Source organism: Canis aureus, chromosome 14 (genome assembly GCF_053574225.1).
Source record: "Canis aureus isolate CA01 chromosome 14, VMU_Caureus_v.1.0, whole genome shotgun sequence".
In the NCBI taxonomy this organism is placed as follows: domain Eukaryota; kingdom Metazoa; phylum Chordata; class Mammalia; order Carnivora; family Canidae; genus Canis; species Canis aureus.
The window spans coordinates 3,313,025-3,333,463 of NC_135624.1; the positions used below are offsets into that span (position 1 = coordinate 3,313,025).

General features: G+C 42.4%; 2 protein-coding genes and 1 non-coding gene across 10 annotated transcripts in view; 1 reads left to right on the top strand and 2 right to left on the bottom strand.

Moving 5' to 3' along the window:
• Window positions 1-11,597, top strand: part of MATN2 (matrilin 2) — a 145,899-nt gene extending 134,302 nt beyond the window's left edge. For 6 of the 7 annotated variants that reach the window (XM_077846690.1, XM_077846689.1, XM_077846688.1 and 3 more), the window contains 6 exons: window positions 1,234-1,647; window positions 6,910-7,062; window positions 8,113-8,184; window positions 8,547-8,681; window positions 9,058-9,156; window positions 11,075-11,597. In XM_077846690.1, the coding sequence (XP_077702816.1) occupies window positions 1,234-1,647; window positions 6,910-7,062; window positions 8,113-8,184; window positions 8,547-8,681; window positions 9,058-9,156; window positions 11,075-11,130 (929 nt within the window). In that variant the 3' untranslated portion in view covers window positions 11,131-11,597. The remainder of the gene's footprint in view (window positions 1-1,233; window positions 1,648-6,909; window positions 7,063-8,112; window positions 8,185-8,546; window positions 8,682-9,057; window positions 9,157-11,074) is intronic. The other variant, XM_077846685.1, reaches the window with a different exon arrangement.
• A 5,271-nt stretch (window positions 11,598-16,868) lies between these two features.
• On the bottom strand, window positions 16,869-20,431 carry RPL30 (ribosomal protein L30). Of its 2 annotated transcripts, XM_077846699.1 has the most exons (5): window positions 20,326-20,431; window positions 20,168-20,219; window positions 19,765-19,910; window positions 18,123-18,253; window positions 16,869-16,970 (listed from the first exon to the last, which is right to left on the bottom strand). In XM_077846699.1, the coding sequence occupies exons 2-5, from the start codon at window positions 20,186-20,188 to the stop codon at window positions 16,921-16,923; spliced, it is 348 nt and encodes a 115-aa protein (XP_077702825.1). In that variant the 5' UTR covers window positions 20,189-20,219; window positions 20,326-20,431; the 3' UTR covers window positions 16,869-16,920. The 2 variants fall into 2 exon arrangements, with proteins under 2 accessions (XP_077702825.1, XP_077702826.1); XM_077846700.1 differs by lacking the exon at window positions 20,326-20,431 and having other exon boundaries at window positions 20,168-20,319.
• On the bottom strand, window positions 17,149-17,280 carry LOC144283844 (small nucleolar RNA SNORA72). The gene has a single exon (XR_013352366.1). It is a non-coding gene; the product is annotated as a small nucleolar RNA SNORA72 (small nucleolar RNA).
• Window positions 20,432-20,439: the final 8 nt, after the last annotated feature.

A 20,439-nucleotide genomic window follows, 5' to 3' on the forward strand; every position in this document is an offset into this window, starting at 1 on the left:
GAAAAGAGAAGAATTCAACCCCCTAACCACACACACACACACACACACACACACACACACTAGCATATTATTTGGAGGCCACACACAGAAATAATTTTGCTTTTGTGTGTCCTTAGTTGCTTATATTGTTGTGCTCGACTTCCAAATATTAGACAACTGCTTGATATGTGAAAGACAATGTTATAGTACATACTGTAGATCGTTTGAAGTGAGATCATTCATTTGGGATTTATGCAGCTCTAAATAACAAAAAGTCTGTCCATACCCAGATTCCCAGATTGCTTAAATATTCGCATAGAGCTTTCCTTTCGACCATTTGACTTGCCTGAAGAGCTTCCATACAGATAAAGAATTCACAGTGATGATTCATTTCTAAGCTTCAATGAGTTGATAGGGTAGTTACAGGTATGCTACCCCAACACCACCACCTCCTTCATTTATTCTGTCAACAAGCATTTACTGAACAACTATTGTGTGCCAGGAATGGGGGTACAGAAGTGAATAAGACATGGAACTTGCTGAGGAGGAACTGGCAGACCAGAGAGGCTGACACGTAATCAGGTAGCCAGTGTGCCATGTGGAGTACCGTACCGACTACACTGGACTGGAAACAACTTCATGTCAGGGATTTTGCCTTGGTCACTATTGCAATCCCACTGTGCCCGCTGCCTTGTGTGAAGTAGGTACTCAAGAAGCAAATTTTTGTTGAATAAATTAGTAGTTGCTAGGAGTACAGAGAATAACTAATCCAAGCGGCGTTACTAGGAAGGCTCTCTGGGAGAGATGACAGCTGAGCTGATTTAAGAATTTCCTGCTCTGCTCTGTGTCAGAATGCCAGCACTGGGGTAATGTCACCCTCCTGGAGTAGAGCTGCAGGAATCTTGTGGGTGCTGTCAGACCCTACAGTGTACTCTACACACAGTCCCTCCCAGACTTGGCTGTCAGTGACACAGAGTACAGTGTGGACCTAGTTTCCCTGACAGTTTGTGTCACTCTGGTGGGTGATTTTGTTTGTGAAAAATGCTATTTTTATCAATTGAACAAGCCACTGAGAAAGGCAAATGTGAAAATTACTGTGGCTTGTGACTCTCCCCACCCCTCACGGAGTCCTGTGTATTACCTAAGGAAAGGGGCCTCTCCAGAGCGGCTCTGCCTCCAGCTGGAGCCTGCTTTTCTTGTACTCTGCCTGCGTGGTGATCACGTAACCATCTCCACTTTCTTTTCCTTCCTGAGGATGCACTGAAGGCCCGCTTGACCTGGTCTTTGTGATCGATGGGTCCAAGAGCCTCGGGGAAGAGAATTTCGAGATTGTGAAGCAGTTCGTCGCGGGCATTATAGATTCCTTGGCGGTTTCCCCCAAAGCCGCCCGAGTGGGGCTGCTGCAGTACTCCACGCAGGTCCGCACGGAGTTCACCCTGGGAGACTTCAGCTCGGCCAGAGACATGAAAAAAGCCGTGGCCCACATGAAGTACATGGGCAAGGGCTCTATGACGGGGCTGGCCCTGAAACACATGTTTGAGAGAAGTTTTAACCCAGTGGAAGGGGCCAGACCCGTGTCCCCCGGGGTGTCCAGAGTGGCCATCGTGTTCACGGACGGCCGGGCCCAGGACGACGTCTCCGCGTGGGCCCGCAGAGCCCGGGCCGGCGGTAAGAAGGGGCGGGCGGGCGCCGGGCTCCAGAGATGCTCCGCGGGGTCGGGCGCTGCGCGGGGTCCCAGCTGGGGAGCGGCCGCCTGCGGAGCCCCCCCCCCCCGGGCATCCCGGGCGCGGCTGTGAGTCCTCCCCGCCCGGCAGGGCCCAAGCACCGCCACTCGCTCTCGCCCTCGATGCCCCGAGGAGGCCGGTGCAGGGAGAGTCCTGCTCCGAGGGGCTTTCACCGATGGCGTTTTCTTTCTTAAACTAGTGCCTCAGGTGAACCCTCGGAAAGCACAACAGCCTTACGATAGCGAATGCCCTTGTGCTTGTAGGAGGCCAAGGCTAGCTTTTGAGAAAATCAAAACGCTGGAAGACATTATGACTAGGTTCTTCCTCCAGAAAGCAAAGCCTCTTCGAGCTTTCCTGACTCGTGTGTCGTGGTGGAGGGGGGACCTGGGAGTTACTTTAGTTGTGCATAGATGTAAAGTGCGACAGAGGAAAGTGGACCTCAGAAAAGGAAACCCAGGGACGCCCCGGGGGCTCAGCGGTGGAGCGGCTGCCTTGGGCCCAGGGCGTGATCCTACGGTGCCGGGATCGAGTCCCGCATGGGCCTCCCTGCATGGAGTCTGCTTCTCCTCCCTCTGCCTCTGTCTCTGCCTCTCTCTGTGTGTCTCTTGTGAATAAATAAATAAAATCTTTAAAAAGGGAGGGGGAGAAACCCAAAAGTCAGGATAGCTGGTAGAGCTAGAGTAAGGCAAAGTGACTGGATTTCTTGGGGAAATGAGAAAATTTGAGGTTTTAAAGCAGTTTGCTTGAAAGCTGCTTTTCAAGAATTGTGGAGGGCACATTGCTCTAGCGAGTCCTATAAGGAGGGGAACGGTGTACCGACAGGGCTTCGTCTCGGAGGTGATGCACCCAGTACCTAGACCAGGCCTGGCACATAGTAACTGTGACTAATACTTGCTGAGTAGATGAACAAGGACAGTGAAATCCATTCCTCTTCACAGAAAGGCTGGCGCACTCTGACACTCTTTGTGAAGGCAGCTATTTTATTGGGATTGTGTACCTCACACTGACTTCTTTTTCTCTAGCCCAATAGAATAGTAGCCATGAAAAGTGTCCTGTTGTGAACCCTCTGAATGGACTGTAAAGCTGGCTGCTCAGACCCTGTTCCTCTGCTTTCCTAACTTGAGAACTCAGATCAAACCCATGAACCCCTCCAGCCTGCATTTTTAAAGTGTACTGAGGGGAATATCTTGTCTCCAAAGACCATGGTTATCCCTTTTATGTGTCTCATTGAGATCAGCCTACCTTACTCTCTTGCCTACTCAGATCCCCACCAATCACCCAAGGGCAGATCGTATGAGAAACTGTTATTTATTTGGTTCTAAAGTCAACAGAATTTGCTAAAGTGACATCCTCTGGATGAATTTAATTACTCCTATGCCTAGCTAATATTTTTTTCAAAAGATAAAATAGTAGTTATCCTTTTTAGGAAGTTTGTATCAAGTCACTGGGCTCCCAAATATGTTGAACTTGCCTATTCATCCAACACAGACTTACAGCAAGGCATAATTCTTGCCCCTTGGCTTAAGGAGCCATTTGTGTGTGTGTGTGTTTTAATTCAGCCTAATGAATTAGCCAGAACAAGATATCAGTCCTAAGAAATGTTGAAAATGGGAGTGAATTTAAGTTCTTACTGTGTTTTAGTTTCAAGCAAGGCATATAGGGAGTAAGTGAGTCTAATGACTTTTGTTTAGAAAAGCTTTTGGAATACAAACGATTTTAAAAACATATTATGAACAGCTATATGCCAATACATTAGGCAATCTAGAAGAAATGGATTCATTTCTGGAAAGCCACAAATTACCAAAACTGGAACAGGAAGAAATAGAAAACCTGAACAGGCCAATAACGAGGGAGGAAATTGAAGCAGTCATCAAAAACCTCCCAAGACACAAAAGTCCAGGGCCAGATGGCTTCCCAGGGGAATTCTATCAAACGTTTAAAGAAGAAACCATACCTATTCTACTAAAGCTGTTTGGAAAGATAGAAAGAAATGGAGTACTTCCAAATTAGTTCTATGAGGCCAGCATCACCTTGATTCCAAAACCAGACAAAGACCCCACCAAAAAGGAGAATTATACACCAATATCCCTGATGAACATGGATGCAAAAATTCTCAACAAGATACTAGCCAATAGGATACAACAATACATTAAGAAAATTATTCACCATGACCAAGTAGGATTTATCCCCGGGACACAAGGCTGGTTCAACACTCGTAAAACAATCAATGTGATTCATCATATCAGCAAGAGAAAAGCCAAGAACCATATGATCCTCTCAATAGATGCAGAGAAAGCATTTGACAAAATACAGCATCCATTCCTGATCAAAACACTTCAGAGTGCAGGGGTAGAGGGAACATTCCTCAACATCTTAAAAGCCATCTACGAAAAGCCCACAGCAAATATCATTCTCAATGGGGGAAGCACTGGGAGTCTTTCCCCTAAGATCAGGAACAAGACAGGGATGTCCACTCTCACCACTGCTATTCAACATAGTACTAGAAGTCCTAGCCTCAGCAATCAGACAACAAAAAGACATTAAAGGCACTCAAATTGGCAAAGAAGAAGTCAAACTCTCCCTCTTCGCCAATGACATGATACTCTACATAGAAAACCCGAAAGCCTCCACCCCAAGATTGCTAGAACTCATACAGCAATTTGGCAGTGTGGCAGGATACAAAATCAATGCCCAGAAGTCAGTGGCATTTCTATACACTAACAATGAGACTGAAGAAAGAGAAATTAAGGAGTCAATCCCATTTACAATTGCACCCAAAAGCATAAGATACCTAGGAATAAACCTAACCAAAGAGGTAAAGGATCTATACCCTCAAAACTATAGAACACTTCTGAAAGAAATTGAGGAAGACACAAAGAGATGGAAAAATATTCCATGCTCATGGATTGGCAGAATTAATATTGTGAAAATGTCAACGTTACCCAGGGCAATATACACGTTTAATGCAATCCCTATCAAAATACCATGGACTTTCTTCAGAGAGTTGGAACAAATTATTTTAAGATTTGTGTGGAATCAGAAAAGACCCCGAATAGCCAGGGGGATTTTAAAAAAGAAAACCATATCTGGGGGCATCACAATGCCAGAGTTGAGGTTGTACTACAAAGCTGTGGTCATCAAAACAGTGTGGTACTGGACAAAAACAGACACATAGATCAATGGAACAGAATAGAGAATCCAGAAGTGGACCCTGAACTTTATGGTCAACTAATACTCGATAAAGGAGGAAAGACTATCCACTGGAAGAAAGACAGTCTCTTCAGTAAATGGTGCTGGGAAAATTGGACATCCACATGCAGAAGAATGAAACTAGACCACTCTCTTTCACCATACACAAAGATAAACTCAAAATGGAGGAAAGATCTAAATGTGAGACAAGATTCCATCAAAATCCTAGAGGAGAACACAGGCAACACCCTTTTTGAACTCGGCCACAGTAACTTCTTGCAAGATTCATCCATGAAGGCAAAAGAAACAAAAGCAAAAATGAACTATTGGGACTTCATCAAGATAAGAAGCTTTTGCACAGCAAAGGATACAGTCAACAAAACTAAAAGACAACCTACAGAATGGGAGAAGATATTTGCAAGTGACCTATCAGATAAAGGGCTAGTTTCCAAGATCTATAAAGAACTTATTAAACTCAACACCAAAGAAACAAACAATCCAATCATGAAATGGGCAAAAGACATGAAGAGAAATCTCACAGAGGAAGACATAGACATGGCCAACACACACATGAGAAAATGTTCTGCATCACTTGCCATCAGGGAAATACAAATCAAAACCACAATGAGATACCACCTCACACCAGTGAGAATGGGGCAAATTAACAAGGCAGGAAACCACAAATGTTGGAGAGGATGCGGAGAAAAGGGAACCCTCTTACACTGTTGGTGGGAATGTGATATGGTGCAGCCACTCTGGAAAACTGTGTGGAGGTTCCTCAAAGAGTTAAAAATAGACCTGCCCTATGACCCAGCAATTGCACTGTTGGGGATTTACCCCAAAGATACAGATGCAGTGAAACGCTGGGACACCTGCACCCCGATGTTTCTAGCAGCAATGTCCACAATAGGCAAACTGTGGAAGGAGCCTCGGTGTCCATCGAAAGATGAATGGATGAAGAAGATGTGGTCTGTGTTTACAATGGGATGTTACTCAGCCATTAGAAACGACAAATACCCACCATTTGGTTCAACGTGGATGGAACTGGAGGATATTATGCTGAGTGAAATAAGTCAATCGGAGAAGGACAAACATTATATGGTCTCATTCATTTGGGGAATATAAATAATAGTGAAAGGGAATAGAAGGGAAGGGAGAAGAAATGGGTAGGCAATATCAGAAAGGGAGACAGAACATGAGATACTCCTAACTCTGGGAAACGAACTAGGGGTGGTGGAAGGGAGGAGGGCAGGAGGTGGGGGTGAATGGGTGACGGGCACTGAGGGGGGCACTTGACGGGATGAGCACTGGGTGTTATTCTGTATGTTGGCAAATTGAACACCAATAAAAAATAAATTTATTATTAAAAAAAGAAAAAGAAAAGCTTTTGGAGTAATTTTATATCCCTGTTGAAATCTAAGGTTGGTACTTTGGCTTATTCTTTCTTTCTGACTTGGGGGATTCTCAGTGGTCTGCAGATTTTCCTTTTCAGCTTAGCACCTCCTCATAGTCCTTCCAAGAGGTCCTTCTCCCCCACCCCCTATCATTAAAAGGTCCTATCCTAAAAAAAATAAATAAAATAAAATAAAATAAAATAAAATAAAATAAAATGTCCTATCCTATATACCCTTAAGAAGTAGAAACTAGATTAAAAGGTCATAATTTGACCTGCTTCTTAGAATTTTCCCAGAAGAGATTCCCATTTAGTAAGTCATAAGATAGTACTCCTTTCTCCTTTATCCCCAAGGCTAATTCAGGGAAAAGTTGAAGATTTGGCTGAGCAACAGGTTGGTGGTCTAGAAGCCTTCCCTAGAAGCCTCACCTTCCTCTTTCTTGGAACCCCCTCTTTGGTTCATAGGGCCAAAGTAAAAATGGTAGAGAGATAAAGGGAGGTTGACGTGGATCCCTCAAGTCACAGCATGGAATATCAACCTGGCTTTGGGTGCGGGGCACACAACCTCCAGGCCCTGGGAATGCAGCTCTAACTAACTTGTTCTTCATTTGCTCTGCAATTTAGGCATAACTATGTATGCTGTCGGGGTAGGAAAAGCTATTGAGGAAGAGCTACAAGAGATTGCCTCTGAGCCCACAGACAAGCATCTCTTCTATGCCGAAGACTTCAGCACAATGGGAGAGATAAGTGAAAAACTAAAGAAGGGTATATGTGAAGGTACTGTGGCCTGACCTCTGGCCGAGCTCCTCACACAGGGCAGCACGAGCCCTTGGCTGAGAAATTCCCAACCTATTCCTCCCAAGTGCTTGACAAAGTGCCTCCCTGGTGTTCAGGGCCAGTAATGCCTGGAAACACTAAGCACAAAAATGGAACCAGGAAGAGAGAAGACCAAATTAGCAGCTAGCACTGCGTGAGCACTAGTTCTGTACTGAGCGATGTGATCAATGTTTTGATAGACCAGCATACTTAATCCTCACAAAACCCCTATAGAAGCGATCATTTAACTAGGTTTACACACATCACAGAGCTGAGGCACAGTTTCAGGAGATGCCTGTAATTGGAGTGGAAAGGGAGTGGGGAGGGTAGTCCTTTCAAATGTGAAGAATGCCTTCTTGCAAGTACTTCTATTTACAGAACACAAGACTGCCCTGTAGAATCTAGATTGTTCTGTCCGAGAGCTCTCTTTGCTAATCTGCACTACACTCACTGTGCCAGGAGGCTCACTTAGAGCAGTTCTCCCCCAACACCTGACCTCCCTCCTCTCCTCCCTGTTCAGTTACCAATCAAATCTCAAGCCAAGTGCTGTGTTTTACTTCTCTAAAGGAAAGAACAATGAGCCCGAGGCGGGAGGAGAAGGGGATGCAGAGGGAAGGCCTTTCAAATTTCCAAAAGGGAGGGGGTAAGATTTCACCTCTAGGCTGTTTCCTTCAAGCTGAAATGCCTGGTAGAGCTACTGCTACGGAGCAGCAGCTTAGTCCTTGGTCCACTGGAACTTTTTTCCCACCCTCCCTCCTGGACATGACATTTTTGGGGCTATTGTTAAGTAAGATGCATTGAAGCAGTCTAGATTTCGTGTACAAGAGAACGTCCCTAGTGTGGTCTTGGATTACTCTAGAAACCAGTTGCTTTTTGAAGCAGTGTTAACCAAATAAAACCAAAACACCCTGGGTGACAGACAGCAGGTAGGTGGGGAGCTGGGATGAGCTTCTGAAAGAACACAAGCATGCAGACAATTGTCACTCTCTTTGGTCATCTTTTTCCTCTCAGCTCTGGAAGACTCTGATGGAAGTCAGGACTCCCCAGCAGGGGAACTGCCAAAGAGGGTCCACCAGCCAACAGGTAAAATTCTAAAAAGCCAACAGGTAAATTTTTTAAAAGCAGTGTTTCTAGAACCTTTGGTGGATGCTTCCACCATGGTTTCCCCCAGACAAAAATCATTCAGAAGTGAAACTCAGTAAGATTTGGATTATGTCAACTATGGCTTTTTTTCCTCGGTCACACAGGAAACCCGTACTCTACACTTTAAGCCATATTTGGTAATAGCCCCTCTCAACTGACAGTCTTTTGCCTCAGTATGTCCCAAAGCAAAGCTGTGTACCACGTGCTAGGAATACCAAGTACCTTACTCTGACCGCTGATGGCTGTGTTATAACCACAACCGTGTTAGGCAGGTTTGACTTCAGTTTTCTTTCTCTTTACAGAATCTGAGCCAGTCACCATAAATATCCGAGACCTACTTTCCTGTTCTAATTTTGCAGTGCAACACCGGTATCTGTTTGAAGAAGACAGTGTTTCACGGTCCACACAAAAACTTTTTCATTCAACAAAATCTTCAGGTAATTCCCAAAACAGTATTGCTGTCAGGTGATTCCATATCAGCCTCTTAGCTGGTCAACAGACTTACCCACAAGGAGCAAAGGAAAGGAGGCAGTAGGAAATAGAACAGGGGAGAAGAGTAGGGCCTAAGTGAAATGAGAACGAGAAGAATTAACTGAAAGACACTGGGGTAGCCTCCCATGTAGTCCACACTCGTGGCAGCTGTCAGTGTTGGAAGCCCATGCAGCCCTTTCCTGGTATTTACTGGGTCTGGCTGCATGGAAAAGTTGAACATTTCTTTCATTTTGGTTTCTGCTGATTCAGTCCTATTATTATGCATCTGGGAAGTCTGGTGGGTTATAGAGGTGAGTGAATACTTTCCATGTGCTTTCTCAGGAAGTCCTTTGGAAGAAAAACACGATCAGTGCAAATGTGAAAATCTTATAATGTTCCAGAACCTTGCGAATGAAGAAGTGAGAAAGTTAACACAACGCTATATCCTTTTCTAACACGATGCTTGTGTGTGACGTAAAGAATTTCACCAAACTTCACAAATATTGTCTGTGGGTATATATTAAATGAAGTCATTTTCATAATGTCAAGAAGAGTGAACTCCCAGAAAGGAGTTTCTTCTTAAGCAGCCTGCTAGGTGTTTGAGGGCCAAGAGCAAACCAAGCTTCGTGGCAAGAGTCAAGCACTCAGTTGCTATCTGCTATTCCAGGGATCTAGCAGTGAGGCCAGCTAGCCAGCCAGCCAGCCAGCCAGCATGCAAAGAGAAAATAGACTTAAAATTTAACTCCCCTCAAAAACCAAAACAAACAAAAAAATTTAACTCCCTTTCTGCTGAGAGGAAAAGCAGGACATGTACCAGGTCTGATGTGCATCAAAGGTTCAGTAAGTCTAGGCAAAGAATGTAGAATGAAGAAGTTTCAAACTCCGTCAAAATTCCAAACCTTTCCTTTGGCCCCAAGCCACATTACAGCCACTGTGGTAAGTGTGTAGTTTCTTTTTTAAGATTTTTATTTATTTATTCCTGAGAATACACAGAGAGGAGAGAGAGAGGCAGAGACACAGGCAGAGGGAGAAGCAAGCTCCATGCAGGGAGCCTGACGTGGGACTCGATCCCGGGTCTCCAGGATCATGCCCTGGGCTGAAGGCAGCGCTAAACCGCTGAGCCACCAGGCTGCCCGTGTGTAGTTTCTAGAAAACTGGAGTTTTTTTGTTTGGCGACAGAGATCTTTCATATCAGCACTCTAAGATGAAACATTCTATCAAGGGGGCAGCAGAACCCAATGATTCATTAAATCAATTATTACACATAAAAGGAATGCTTTGAGATAATGGAGAAATGAGGATTCAGTGTTTTTATATTGCCAGCTGTTCTGAACTTAAAATTACAGTAAGCTTACTAAAGCTGGCTCATCTCTATCTCAGCATGCATCAACTAGCCTATAGGCAAAAGGTTGAATTCTGAACCCTCTCTGTGCCAATGGGGTTATATAATAAGGAACAAATGTAGCAATTCCCTTTCTGAAAGCTGGAAATACGCTCCCCTAAGAGAATCTGACAGTGGTTAATGTAGGTGATGAATCCAGGCTCATTCTGCCAACAAGGGGACAGGTGGAGGGTATTAAGGAACTTACATGAAAACACATGCTTGTTCTAATGCCCCCTCCTCTCCCTTTCCCCACCCTGCTACTCAGCAGGGTCTACTTCTCAAAACTAAGGAAGTTATATATAAAAGAACATAGGTCAGAAGTCTTCAAGGCTGCTACCCTTTGGCCATATCTGGGATCAGGGTTTAAAGTCCCTAATCTCTCTTCTCTTGTGACATCATCTCTTACTCAGACTGAATCCTTCTCTTCACTACATTCCCAACATTATCACTTCTGGGTCCCAAAGGTGCATTATGGCAAACTAATTTACAGGCAACACAAGTATGAGTAGAATCTGAAAGACTTAGAGTTTTGGGGTGCCTGAGTGGCTCAGTCGGTTGAACCTCCAGTCTGTGATTTTGGCTCAGATCAAGATCTGAGGGTTGTGAGACCGAGTCCCATGTCAGGCTCTGCGCTGAGGGTAGATTTTGCATGGGATTCTCCACCTCCCCACCCCTGCTCCTCCCCTACCCGCACATGGTCTCTCTCAAAAAAAAAAAAAAAAAACCCCACATTTTTAACTGAATTATTTGGCTTTGATATTAAAAAGTATTTAACCTGAGATTTATAGTCTTGATAACATATGTTAAATGGCTTACTATAAACCTTCAAGTCAGTTTAAAAATTTTTCAAAAAGGGAAAAAGCCAAAGGCTTGTATTTTTCAGTACAAATTTTTATATAACTAAATCAAAAAGTTTTATTTGAATGCAAATAAAAATAGGCAATTCAGATTCCTCTTCCTTAATTAGAGATTTACTAGAAGAAATGACACAAAGAATGGAAGCCCTGGAAAATCGCCTGAGATACAGATGAAGATTTGAAATGTTCTACATACTTGTACATCATTCTATCAAGGGTTACAGTGAAAGCAGTTTGGAGCCTCAGTGCTCAAGCTGTGATTAAGTCTATAAAGTTGTAAAGTAAAACATAACTAGTACTGATAGCTAGTTTGCTATAGAACAAAGAGCACGTCCTTCAGAATCCTAAAAATGAGATTATAAAGTGAGAACAAATAAGCTATGCAAAATACTCTAACATATTGTGGACATGATTTGCTTTTGCCTTGTCCCATCTTCGAGTGTTGTGATCGCATTTGACTCAAAATATTTTTGTTTGCAGTCTTCTGTAGAACACTGGCCATAAGAAAAGCTATTTTTTTTGTATTGGATTTTTACCTTGATGTATGTATATGGATGTATGCATAAAATCGTAATACATATGCACTCGTATAACAAATTGATTTTTTAATACAATATTAAAATTCACTTCAGAGAATGGTATTCTGTGTAAAATTTCTAGTTTAACTTTACATACAAGGTGTGTGTATATGGGCAACGGTAAGTATGCATTTGAAAAAAAAAATGTTGAACCTTGCTGGCAATCAGGAAAATGCAGGTTAAAACAATCAGCTTGGCAAAAAATTAGTATGTCTGACTAGTGTTGGCAAGGATGAAGAAAATGAGGTTCTTGTACACAACTAGTGAGAATGCAAATGGGCATGCTCTTTGGATTATGTGTCAATACCTAATAAAACTGAAAATGCACAAAACTTGCACTCCAGCAACTGCACTCACAGGCATCTAACTAGAGGACTTGAACACATAGGAGGCCTGTACAAGAACGTTACTCAAGTTTATAAGTCACAAAATGAAAATAGACTAATCATCCGAAAGGAAACTGATAAAATTGTTGTTTGGTTCCTACCTCAGGCATACCATATATTTAAAAGGAATGCACTAGATCTACATGTACACATAATAAAACTCAAAAACAAATATGAATTTTAAAAAGCCAAAGGTAGGGGCTCCTGGGTGGCTTGTTTGGGTGTCTGGGTCTTGATTTCGGCTTGGTTCATGGATCTTGGGGTCCTGGGATGAGAACTTGTGTGGCTCCGAGCTCAGGGAAAGTCTGCTTGGGGATTCATTCTCCCTCCTAACTGCCATGAATAGTCTCTAATAAATCTTAAACAAAAAAAAATGAAGACTCCCAAAATGACATCCTTCCCATGGAAGTTACTGTATTTGAGGCCAAATGGTGCTTTTTAAACAGAACACCTTCAGTATGCTTATGTTTAAATATTTCAAGGTGAGTGTTTTTTATCAGAATGTCCTACCGAAAGCCAGTGATGAGTGGGAAGAGCATTTCCTAAGTGTCAATCTTACCTGAAAATCATCTGATTCTCTCCAAATATAAAAGTTGTGATTCAAAGTACTAAACTTTCAGTTTGTATTTGTATTGGAGTCCTCTAGTTGATCATGAACAGGTTTTGACTAGGAAGTACTGATTTGGGTTGGCACCCCTTCAGAGACAGACTCCCAGCTCAGGCATTGCCTCCTTGGCTCAAGCATCCTTTGCTTTCTGTTGAATCTCAGCTCCCTCTAGTGGCTCTAGACTGCACCTTCCCTTTCATCTTGGGGAGGAAAATGCCTTCATAGGAAACAAAGGCCTCCAATCAATCCATATTTACCTATTAATCCAAGATACTTTGAAGTCTATGATCTGAAACATTTTTCCATTTTCCTTGTTTTGCTATCTGTAGGTCTCAGGTTTTACATCCAGGTTTATTTTGGTGACCTTCATAAACCATGATTTCTTCATCTATCATATGGGACTAATAGTACTCTCACTGGACTGTCAAGAGGATTAAATGGGTTAACATGTACATTACTTAGTAAAGTATCATTTTTAATACTCAATTATTAGCTATTATGTTTTTATTTTTCAGAAGCCCATAATATCTGACACAAAAATGGTAATTTATATATATATTGAGTGAATGAATGCGTTGCTTACCTTATCTAAGGGAAATACTTTGGCAGATTCCATGCCTAAATTCTCTTTTGAAGCAAACAGGAGGTAGTAAATTATAGTAAATGTACAGGATGTTCAAGACCTACCATCAACAAGATGAAGATGAAATTCTGGTCTAGAAGGTCACAAGCATATTAATGAGAATTAAGTAAATGCTTAAAACCTAAAAGTCATAATTCACCCTGGTGTTTAAACTCTTAAGTGATATAAAGTTGAAAATGTTGAGTGTCTGTTCTCTAGGACCTTAGTATAGTAAGAAACAGGTGCGATTAATGCCATAAAAAAGGTTCTTATGTTAACTCAGAGGCACTCAATCTAGACTCAAGAGGATGTTGGGGTAGGCCTGGAAAAGGAGAGGAAGAAGCCAGATGCCACTGCAGATAGAGGGAGCACAAGTGTTAAGGAGCAGCTGGAAATAAGATTTGCAAAGAACTGTTTTCCACGAAGCAGATCTTTCAGAAGGTCCAACTAATTGCATTCATGACCAGTCTAGAGTTTGGTTTCTTTTCTCTGTACCTTTTGCCCCTGCCACCATAGGATACCGATTGCAATGAATACATTTCACAATAATCAGCCTCTTCTTTGGGACATTTCTATCTCTAGACCTAACCAGTAGCTCGGTACTCGAGTATGGAATAAATCCAACTGGCTGGAATTCCCTGCAATCCCATGCATATTAGAGCTTCCCAGCCAAACACATTACTTTGATTATAATCAGAAAAATAACATTTAAAAATACCAACTCAGACCTTCCCACATCTTCCTGGCCAGTGGTTATTTTCTCTAATTCTGGCAGCATTTTAATGGCACTTCATCACAGCTGTCCCAAGCCAGAATGAGTGAGAGGTTTCCCATCTACTAGCTTTATATTTTTTTTTGTATATATTTTTTATTGGAGTTCGATTTACCAACATACAGCATAACACCCAGTGCTCATCCCATCAAGTGCCCTCCTCAGTGCCCGTCACCCAGTCACCCCAACCCCCCGTCTACTAGCTTTAAACTCCTTTTCTCTGAACTTTAAAATCTAAATGCCTTTCTTGAAGAATGGGGAGTACACAAAAAGCACATATAGGGCACCTGGGTGGCTCAGTGGTTGAGCATCTGCCTTTGGCTCAGGTCATGATTCCGGGGTCCTAGGATTGAGTCCCGCATCAGGCTCCCCTGCAGGGAGCCTGATTCTCTCTTTGCCCACATCTTTGTCTCTCTTGAATAAATAATAAAACCTTTAAAAACAAATAAGCACATGTAAAGAAAAGGCAAAAACTGAATGAACTTATAGCATATTAAAACTACAATGAAGCCCCCAGAAATCACAAATTATTTCCTATAAGCCATCATTCCAAAATGCCTGCAGGAAGAAGTCCTGAATCAGAACCATTACAAAGAAATGAGAACTGCAATATTGTATTGTTCAGGGACCACCCCTTAAGAAATTTTTTTTTAAGTTTTTTTTTTTTTTTTTTTTTATGATAGTCACAGAGAGAGAGAGAGAGAGAGAGAGGCAGAGACACAGGCAGAGGGAGAAGCAGGCTCCATGCACCGGGAGCCCGACGTGGGATTCGATCCCGGGTCTCCAGGATCGCGCCCTGGGCCAAAGGCAGGCGCTAAACCGCTGTGCCACCCAGGGATCCCAAGAAATTACATTATAACTAGTCAACCTGGAGTCAAACCAATCCCAATAACCCAAACCACTGAAAACTCCATTTGAAAGGCAAAACTTATCAAGTACAAAATAAGCACATAATGTCCTTAACCCAAAGACAAATATTTCTAGCAACTATGGAACAGACTAATATCATCAGTAGTGTGATGTGACCAAGTAATTCAAGGACAGATTTCAAACATTTTAAACCACATTGGCGGAATGCCTGGGTGGCTCAGTGGTTAAGCAGGTCTGGTCTGCCTTCGGCTCAGGGCATGATCCTGGAGTTCTGGGATGGAGTCCCACATTGGGCTCCCTGCATGGAGCCTGCTTCTCCCTCTGCCGGTCTCTGCCTGTCTCTCATGAATGAATCAATAATCTTAAAAAAAAAAAAAAAAAAAAAAGCCACATTGGGCACACCAGTCTGGATATGAAAATATGAGCACTTGAGAACATTTACAGATTTTCATAACTCTGTAGCTCTTAACCAGGAGATGCTACTTTAAGAAAGTGGGGTGACCACCATTTACTTCAACGTGGATGGAACTGGAGGGTATTATGTTGAGTGAAAAGTCAATCGGAGAAGGACAAACATATGGTCTCATTCATTTGGGGAATATAAATAGTGAAAGGGGATAGAGGGGAAGGAAGAAATGGGTAGGAAATATCAGAAAGGGAAACAGAACATGAGATACTCCTAACTCTGGGAAACGAACTAGGGGGGGGGAGGGGAGGAGGGCTGGGGGTGACTGGGTGCCTGGGTGGCAGGCACTTGACAGGATGAGCACTGGGTGTTATTCTGTATGTTGGCAAACTGAACACCAATAAAAAAATAAATTATTAAAAAAATAAAAATTAAAAATTAAAAAAAAATTAAAAAGTGGGGTAACATTTGGAGGTATCATCACAACATGGAAAACCATGAGAAATATCCTGTAATATCCAGTCCAAGACAAAAAACTGTCCCATGGAAACATGTCAGTAGTACTCCCAAATTTAGAAATGCTGAGTAACTGAACCAGTAAGAAATCTAGTCGCTAACAGCTACTCTTCAAATTTTATCTATAACCTCAGATTAACTTCAGACAAAAACTAAAATTATGCAATGTTAGCTTGAAAGAAACCCGTTCTCTCACCTATGGAATTGGGAATTTGACCCACCCCATGCTTGTTCCAAAAGTAGTCTTGAAGTTCAGTAAATACTGCACAGACATTCCATATAGTGTACTGATGGGCAACCTCCTCTCTGATCATTCATCTACTATCCAAAAGTGCTTATAAGGGTTGGATAAGATCAAGTCCAAAAGACATGGGTATTTCTGACACAGTTGCAGCCTGAGAGCACAACACAGACTAAGTATACTCTACCAACATTAGATTCTGTAAATCAGGATATACCTAAATCAGTACTTTTCCCCAAAGAACTCCTGAAAATGTTCCAAAGGAAGTAACAGTTGTGGGGAAAAAGTTCAATCATACATAATTGGGAGATACAGTATGTAGTTCTCCAAAAATCTGAACACCAAACACACTTCACAATTATCTTCTAGGAGTAAAATGGAATAAAACAAACTTTGGGCTACTATGGATTGAGCACTTATTGAAGATCTGGGATTCTTCTAAAGGGCTCGAACTACAGTTCTTCTCCCTCAACCACTACACACCCTTAGGAAAAACTCTTCATTAAAGTTCATTAGAACTTTTCTCAGACAGAAACAATTCTGGGAGGGGAGAACATATTTAATCCTCTCTGCTACTTCAATTTGTAGATTTAAGCTGGATTACAAATTGCATATCTGGTTAAATTCTGGGCATTAAAAAAAAAATTCTGGGTATTGTTCTTTGCTGCCTCTCAAACATACTCAAATATGAAATGACGACAGTATCAACAATTTTAAAAGACAGGAATCTTTTAAAAATCTAACAGAGAAAACGAACTCTGCACTCCCTATACATGAAAGTAAAGGGAAACTGGGACACATAGGCTCTTAATCCAAAAGTCTTGTTACCTCAACTGCCTCATCCTCTCAAATCCTATCTTGTGAAAGTGTACAGAAACAAAGATATATGGAAAAAAACAGAAATGAATACACAGTGTCTTTAAAACAAGCTCTGGCCAGTTTTATTAAAGAAAAATTTTGCATGATTTACTTTTCACCAGTCTGTTCTGGCATGCTTCTAATGATATCAGAATCACCTAAAAAATAAAACACAATAGTTTTACAATTCATTTAGTCACAACTGTTAATCATCAAACTAGCAGTGGTTATCTCCAAAAGTTGCAATACTAGCTTTGCTGTCATTTCTCAAGGATGATCAGATACCTAAAGTCACAGGCATTTCCCACAGAAGATACATGATATAAACCAGACTTGGTTTATCACCTGCATTGATAAAACCAGACCCAGGGAAAGAACTAAGTCTGGGGACACATGCATGGTCTTAATATAGCGAATGTTTAGCCTGCCCTGATTATTACAAAATCAGAACAGCGAGAATATTCGCGGTATCCTAAGAACTAAAAACTCATAAGTTCAGGGCTCCTGAGTGGCTTTGTCAGTTAAGCATCTGCTTTCGGCTCAGGTCATGATCCTGGAGACCCAGAACTGAACTCTCCACTGGGCTCCCTGTTCAGCCAGGAGTCTGCTTCTCCACCTGCCCCTCACTCTGTTGGTGCCCATTCTCTCAAATAAAATAAAAATCTAGGGCAGCCCCGGTGGCGCAGCGGTTTGGCGCCTCCTGCAGCCTGGGGTGTGATCCTGAAGACCCGGGATCGAGTCCCACATCGGGCTACCTGCATGGAGCCTGCTTCTCCCTCTGCCTGTGTCTCTGCCTTTCTCTCTCTCTGAGTAAATAAATCTTTAAAATAAATAAATAAATAAATAATCTAAACAGTCTTAAAAATAAAATAAAAACTCCTAAGTTCAAAATATAACATGATCTTTATTTGTAGGCATTTCTTTTTCTCAATTTAATTTTACCTATCTGTTCTTAGGCAGCCACTTCTTGGCTTGGATTCCTTTCTTCTATTTTATCTGATTACTCCTTGCCTTTAGAATTTCACCCCTACCACGGTCCTACATTATTTAAGTGCTTAAACAAAATTCAAAATAAAAAAATAATTATTTAATTTCAAATTAATTACAAAATAAAAAAATTAACTTATAACAATACCTATTATAATGTACTGATATTCATTATCAATTCTCTGTGAAACAAAACTACAAGATATCCCTTGCTATATTCAAATTCTAAATATCTAAACCTAGGAACCGAAGACATTGCTATAGCAAATACCTGTAATTACATTATATATGAAAAAATAATTATTCTGACGTATAAAACATACCTGGATCAATGATAGCCAGTGTGCATACTCTGTAGTATTTCCCACATGCTGTGCCCAATTCAATATTATTGCCACTATAGTGATGGACACCAGTTTTGGCCAACATGGCGTAGTATTCTATTTCAGATTTCCTTCAGAAACCAAAAAACAAAGATCATACCAAGTGACTGACATAAAATGTTACTACTTTCCTCATTGGTTTTAATGGTGAAACTTTCAAACAGTAACTAAATCAGTCATTACTCTTTAAAAAAGTACCAGATCCATTAGGCAATACAAACTATCTTTTCTCTTGGTCCCTTAAAAACGGGACAATCAGCAAGTATGTTCTGAATAACTCTTCTCATGGAAAAGAGTAGGATAAGTATTTACTTAGCATTTACCACTCACCAGATACTTCACATTATCATGACAATCTCTTAAATATCATGTATTCCATTTTTTTTAAACTAATGGAGACACTCAGGCAAAGAATGGTTAAGTGGAGGTTCTAGAATCCTAGCTCATGTTATCTTTAAAGGATGAGCTATTTCTATTACTTCCCGGTGCTCTGAATCCTAGATGGGGAGGGGTATTACTTACACAAAGTTAGCATTTCTGTGTCAACTGAGCAGGTGGACATTAAGGGTTTTACGAATTTGAAGAGACTCCTAACAGAACGGTGCCATTACTCAAAGTATGGATTCACAGACCAGCAGTAGTGTGCATGCTTATTAAAAATGCATGTTGGGGCACCTGGGTGGCTCAGTGGTTGAGCGTCTGCCTTTGGCTCAGGTCGTGATCCTGGGGTCCTGGGATCGAGTCCCACACTGGGCTTTCTGCAGGGAGCCTGCTTCTCCCTCTGCCTGTCTCTGCCTCTTAAGAATAAATAAACTCTTAAAAAAAAAAAAAAAAAAAAAAAAAGCATAATGTCAGGTCCCATCCTGAACCCATGAAATCAAAACCTGCTTTTAACAAGATTACCAGTAATTGTGTGTACATTTATGTTTGAGAAGCACTGCCATAGAAGGTAAGCTTGAAGACCAAACCATGGGATGGGATAGAGGACAGCATTCTAGGGAAGCCAATGATGTACAGACACCCTATATAAAATCCTGTGAGCAGGTTATGCATCACCACAGAAAATTTAATGTACTGTAGGGAACTGCTCACATGGCTTATATTCTGCATAGTCCAAGTGTCTTTAACTTACTTTCCATACTAAGTTCAATTTCAAAACGGTGAAGCCAAGCAAAACCTTGGCCCACTTGGAACCTGCAGCTCCACAGCAAGCTCGAACTTTTCTATGACAAGTTTGAAAAACGAAACACTTTTAAAGACCAAAAATGCAGGACTCAAAACACATGGAAAAACAAGTGTCCGTGCTTGCTTCAAACTTTGACGTTCTGTGGTTCATACCCCTCTGCCACACATTTCTCCCAAAGATAAACTTACAGGATGAGAGCACGATTGGGGAGACGGGGGTGGGTGGTGGGTGTCAGCCCCAAACATAGAAGAAGAAACCATAAATTCTTCTGCAAGCGTTCGCTTCTAAAACTGATTTTACATAAAACCGAGTGGGTACAACCCAAATGGCTCAAATCCACACTCCTGGGTGAACATGCAGTGGGGACACACGTGTCAACCAGGTTCCCTCCATTACCTCAGAGCCGGGCAGTTGTTGGCCAGGATGACCAGTTTCGCTTTGCCGTGTCTGATCATTTTCAGGGTCTGCTTGTACCCCAGCACGTACTTTCCACTTTTCATAACCAGTTGGAGCCTAGAGTTGATCGACTCCAGCGACTTTTTCTACAAAGCAAACATTTAACACGGACCTGAAGGTCTTGTTTTTAACCATCTCAAAACAGCATCCAGATTTCTGGGCGTCGAACCCTTTAATACACCTCCTTAGTCCAGGGCCCTACGTCACTAAGGCCCCCTCGGCTCCTCCCGGCCCCTCAGGCCAGGGTGCATGCTGTCTGCCCGGTGTGCTCAGGCCGTCTGCCCGGGCCGAGACTCAGCCCTCCACGTGAATCGGCTTCCGGCCTCGGCCCCGTCTCACTCACCGTCTTCTTTGCGGCCACCATCTTCCTGCCTTAGATGCGGGACGGCCCCAACCTAGAACGTACAGAGGACAGGGCGGAAAGTTTGGGATAGGCGCGCCAGAGGGCAAGTCGTCGGGCTCCCGGCGCTGCCCAGACCTCGGCCCGCGGAGCCCACTCACCGACAGCAACCGCCAAGATGGCCGGGAGGGAGAAAGGAAAGAGTTCCCACAATGCAGAGCTCTTCCCTGCAGAGCCGGGAGCGCGGCACCGGAAGCAAGCCGCAAGCGGAAGGG

Coding starts and splice junctions, on each gene's coding strand:
- RPL30 (XM_077846699.1), bottom strand. CDS start 20,188: ATGGTGGCCGCAAAGAAGACG. Junction 18,254..19,764: donor AACAACTGCCCGGCTCTGAG/GTAATGGAGGGA, acceptor TGGTTTCTGAAG/GAAATCTGAAATAGAATACT. Junction 16,971..18,122: donor ACTGGCTATCATTGATCCAG/GTATGTTTTATA, acceptor TTTATTTTTTAG/GTGATTCTGATATCATTAGA.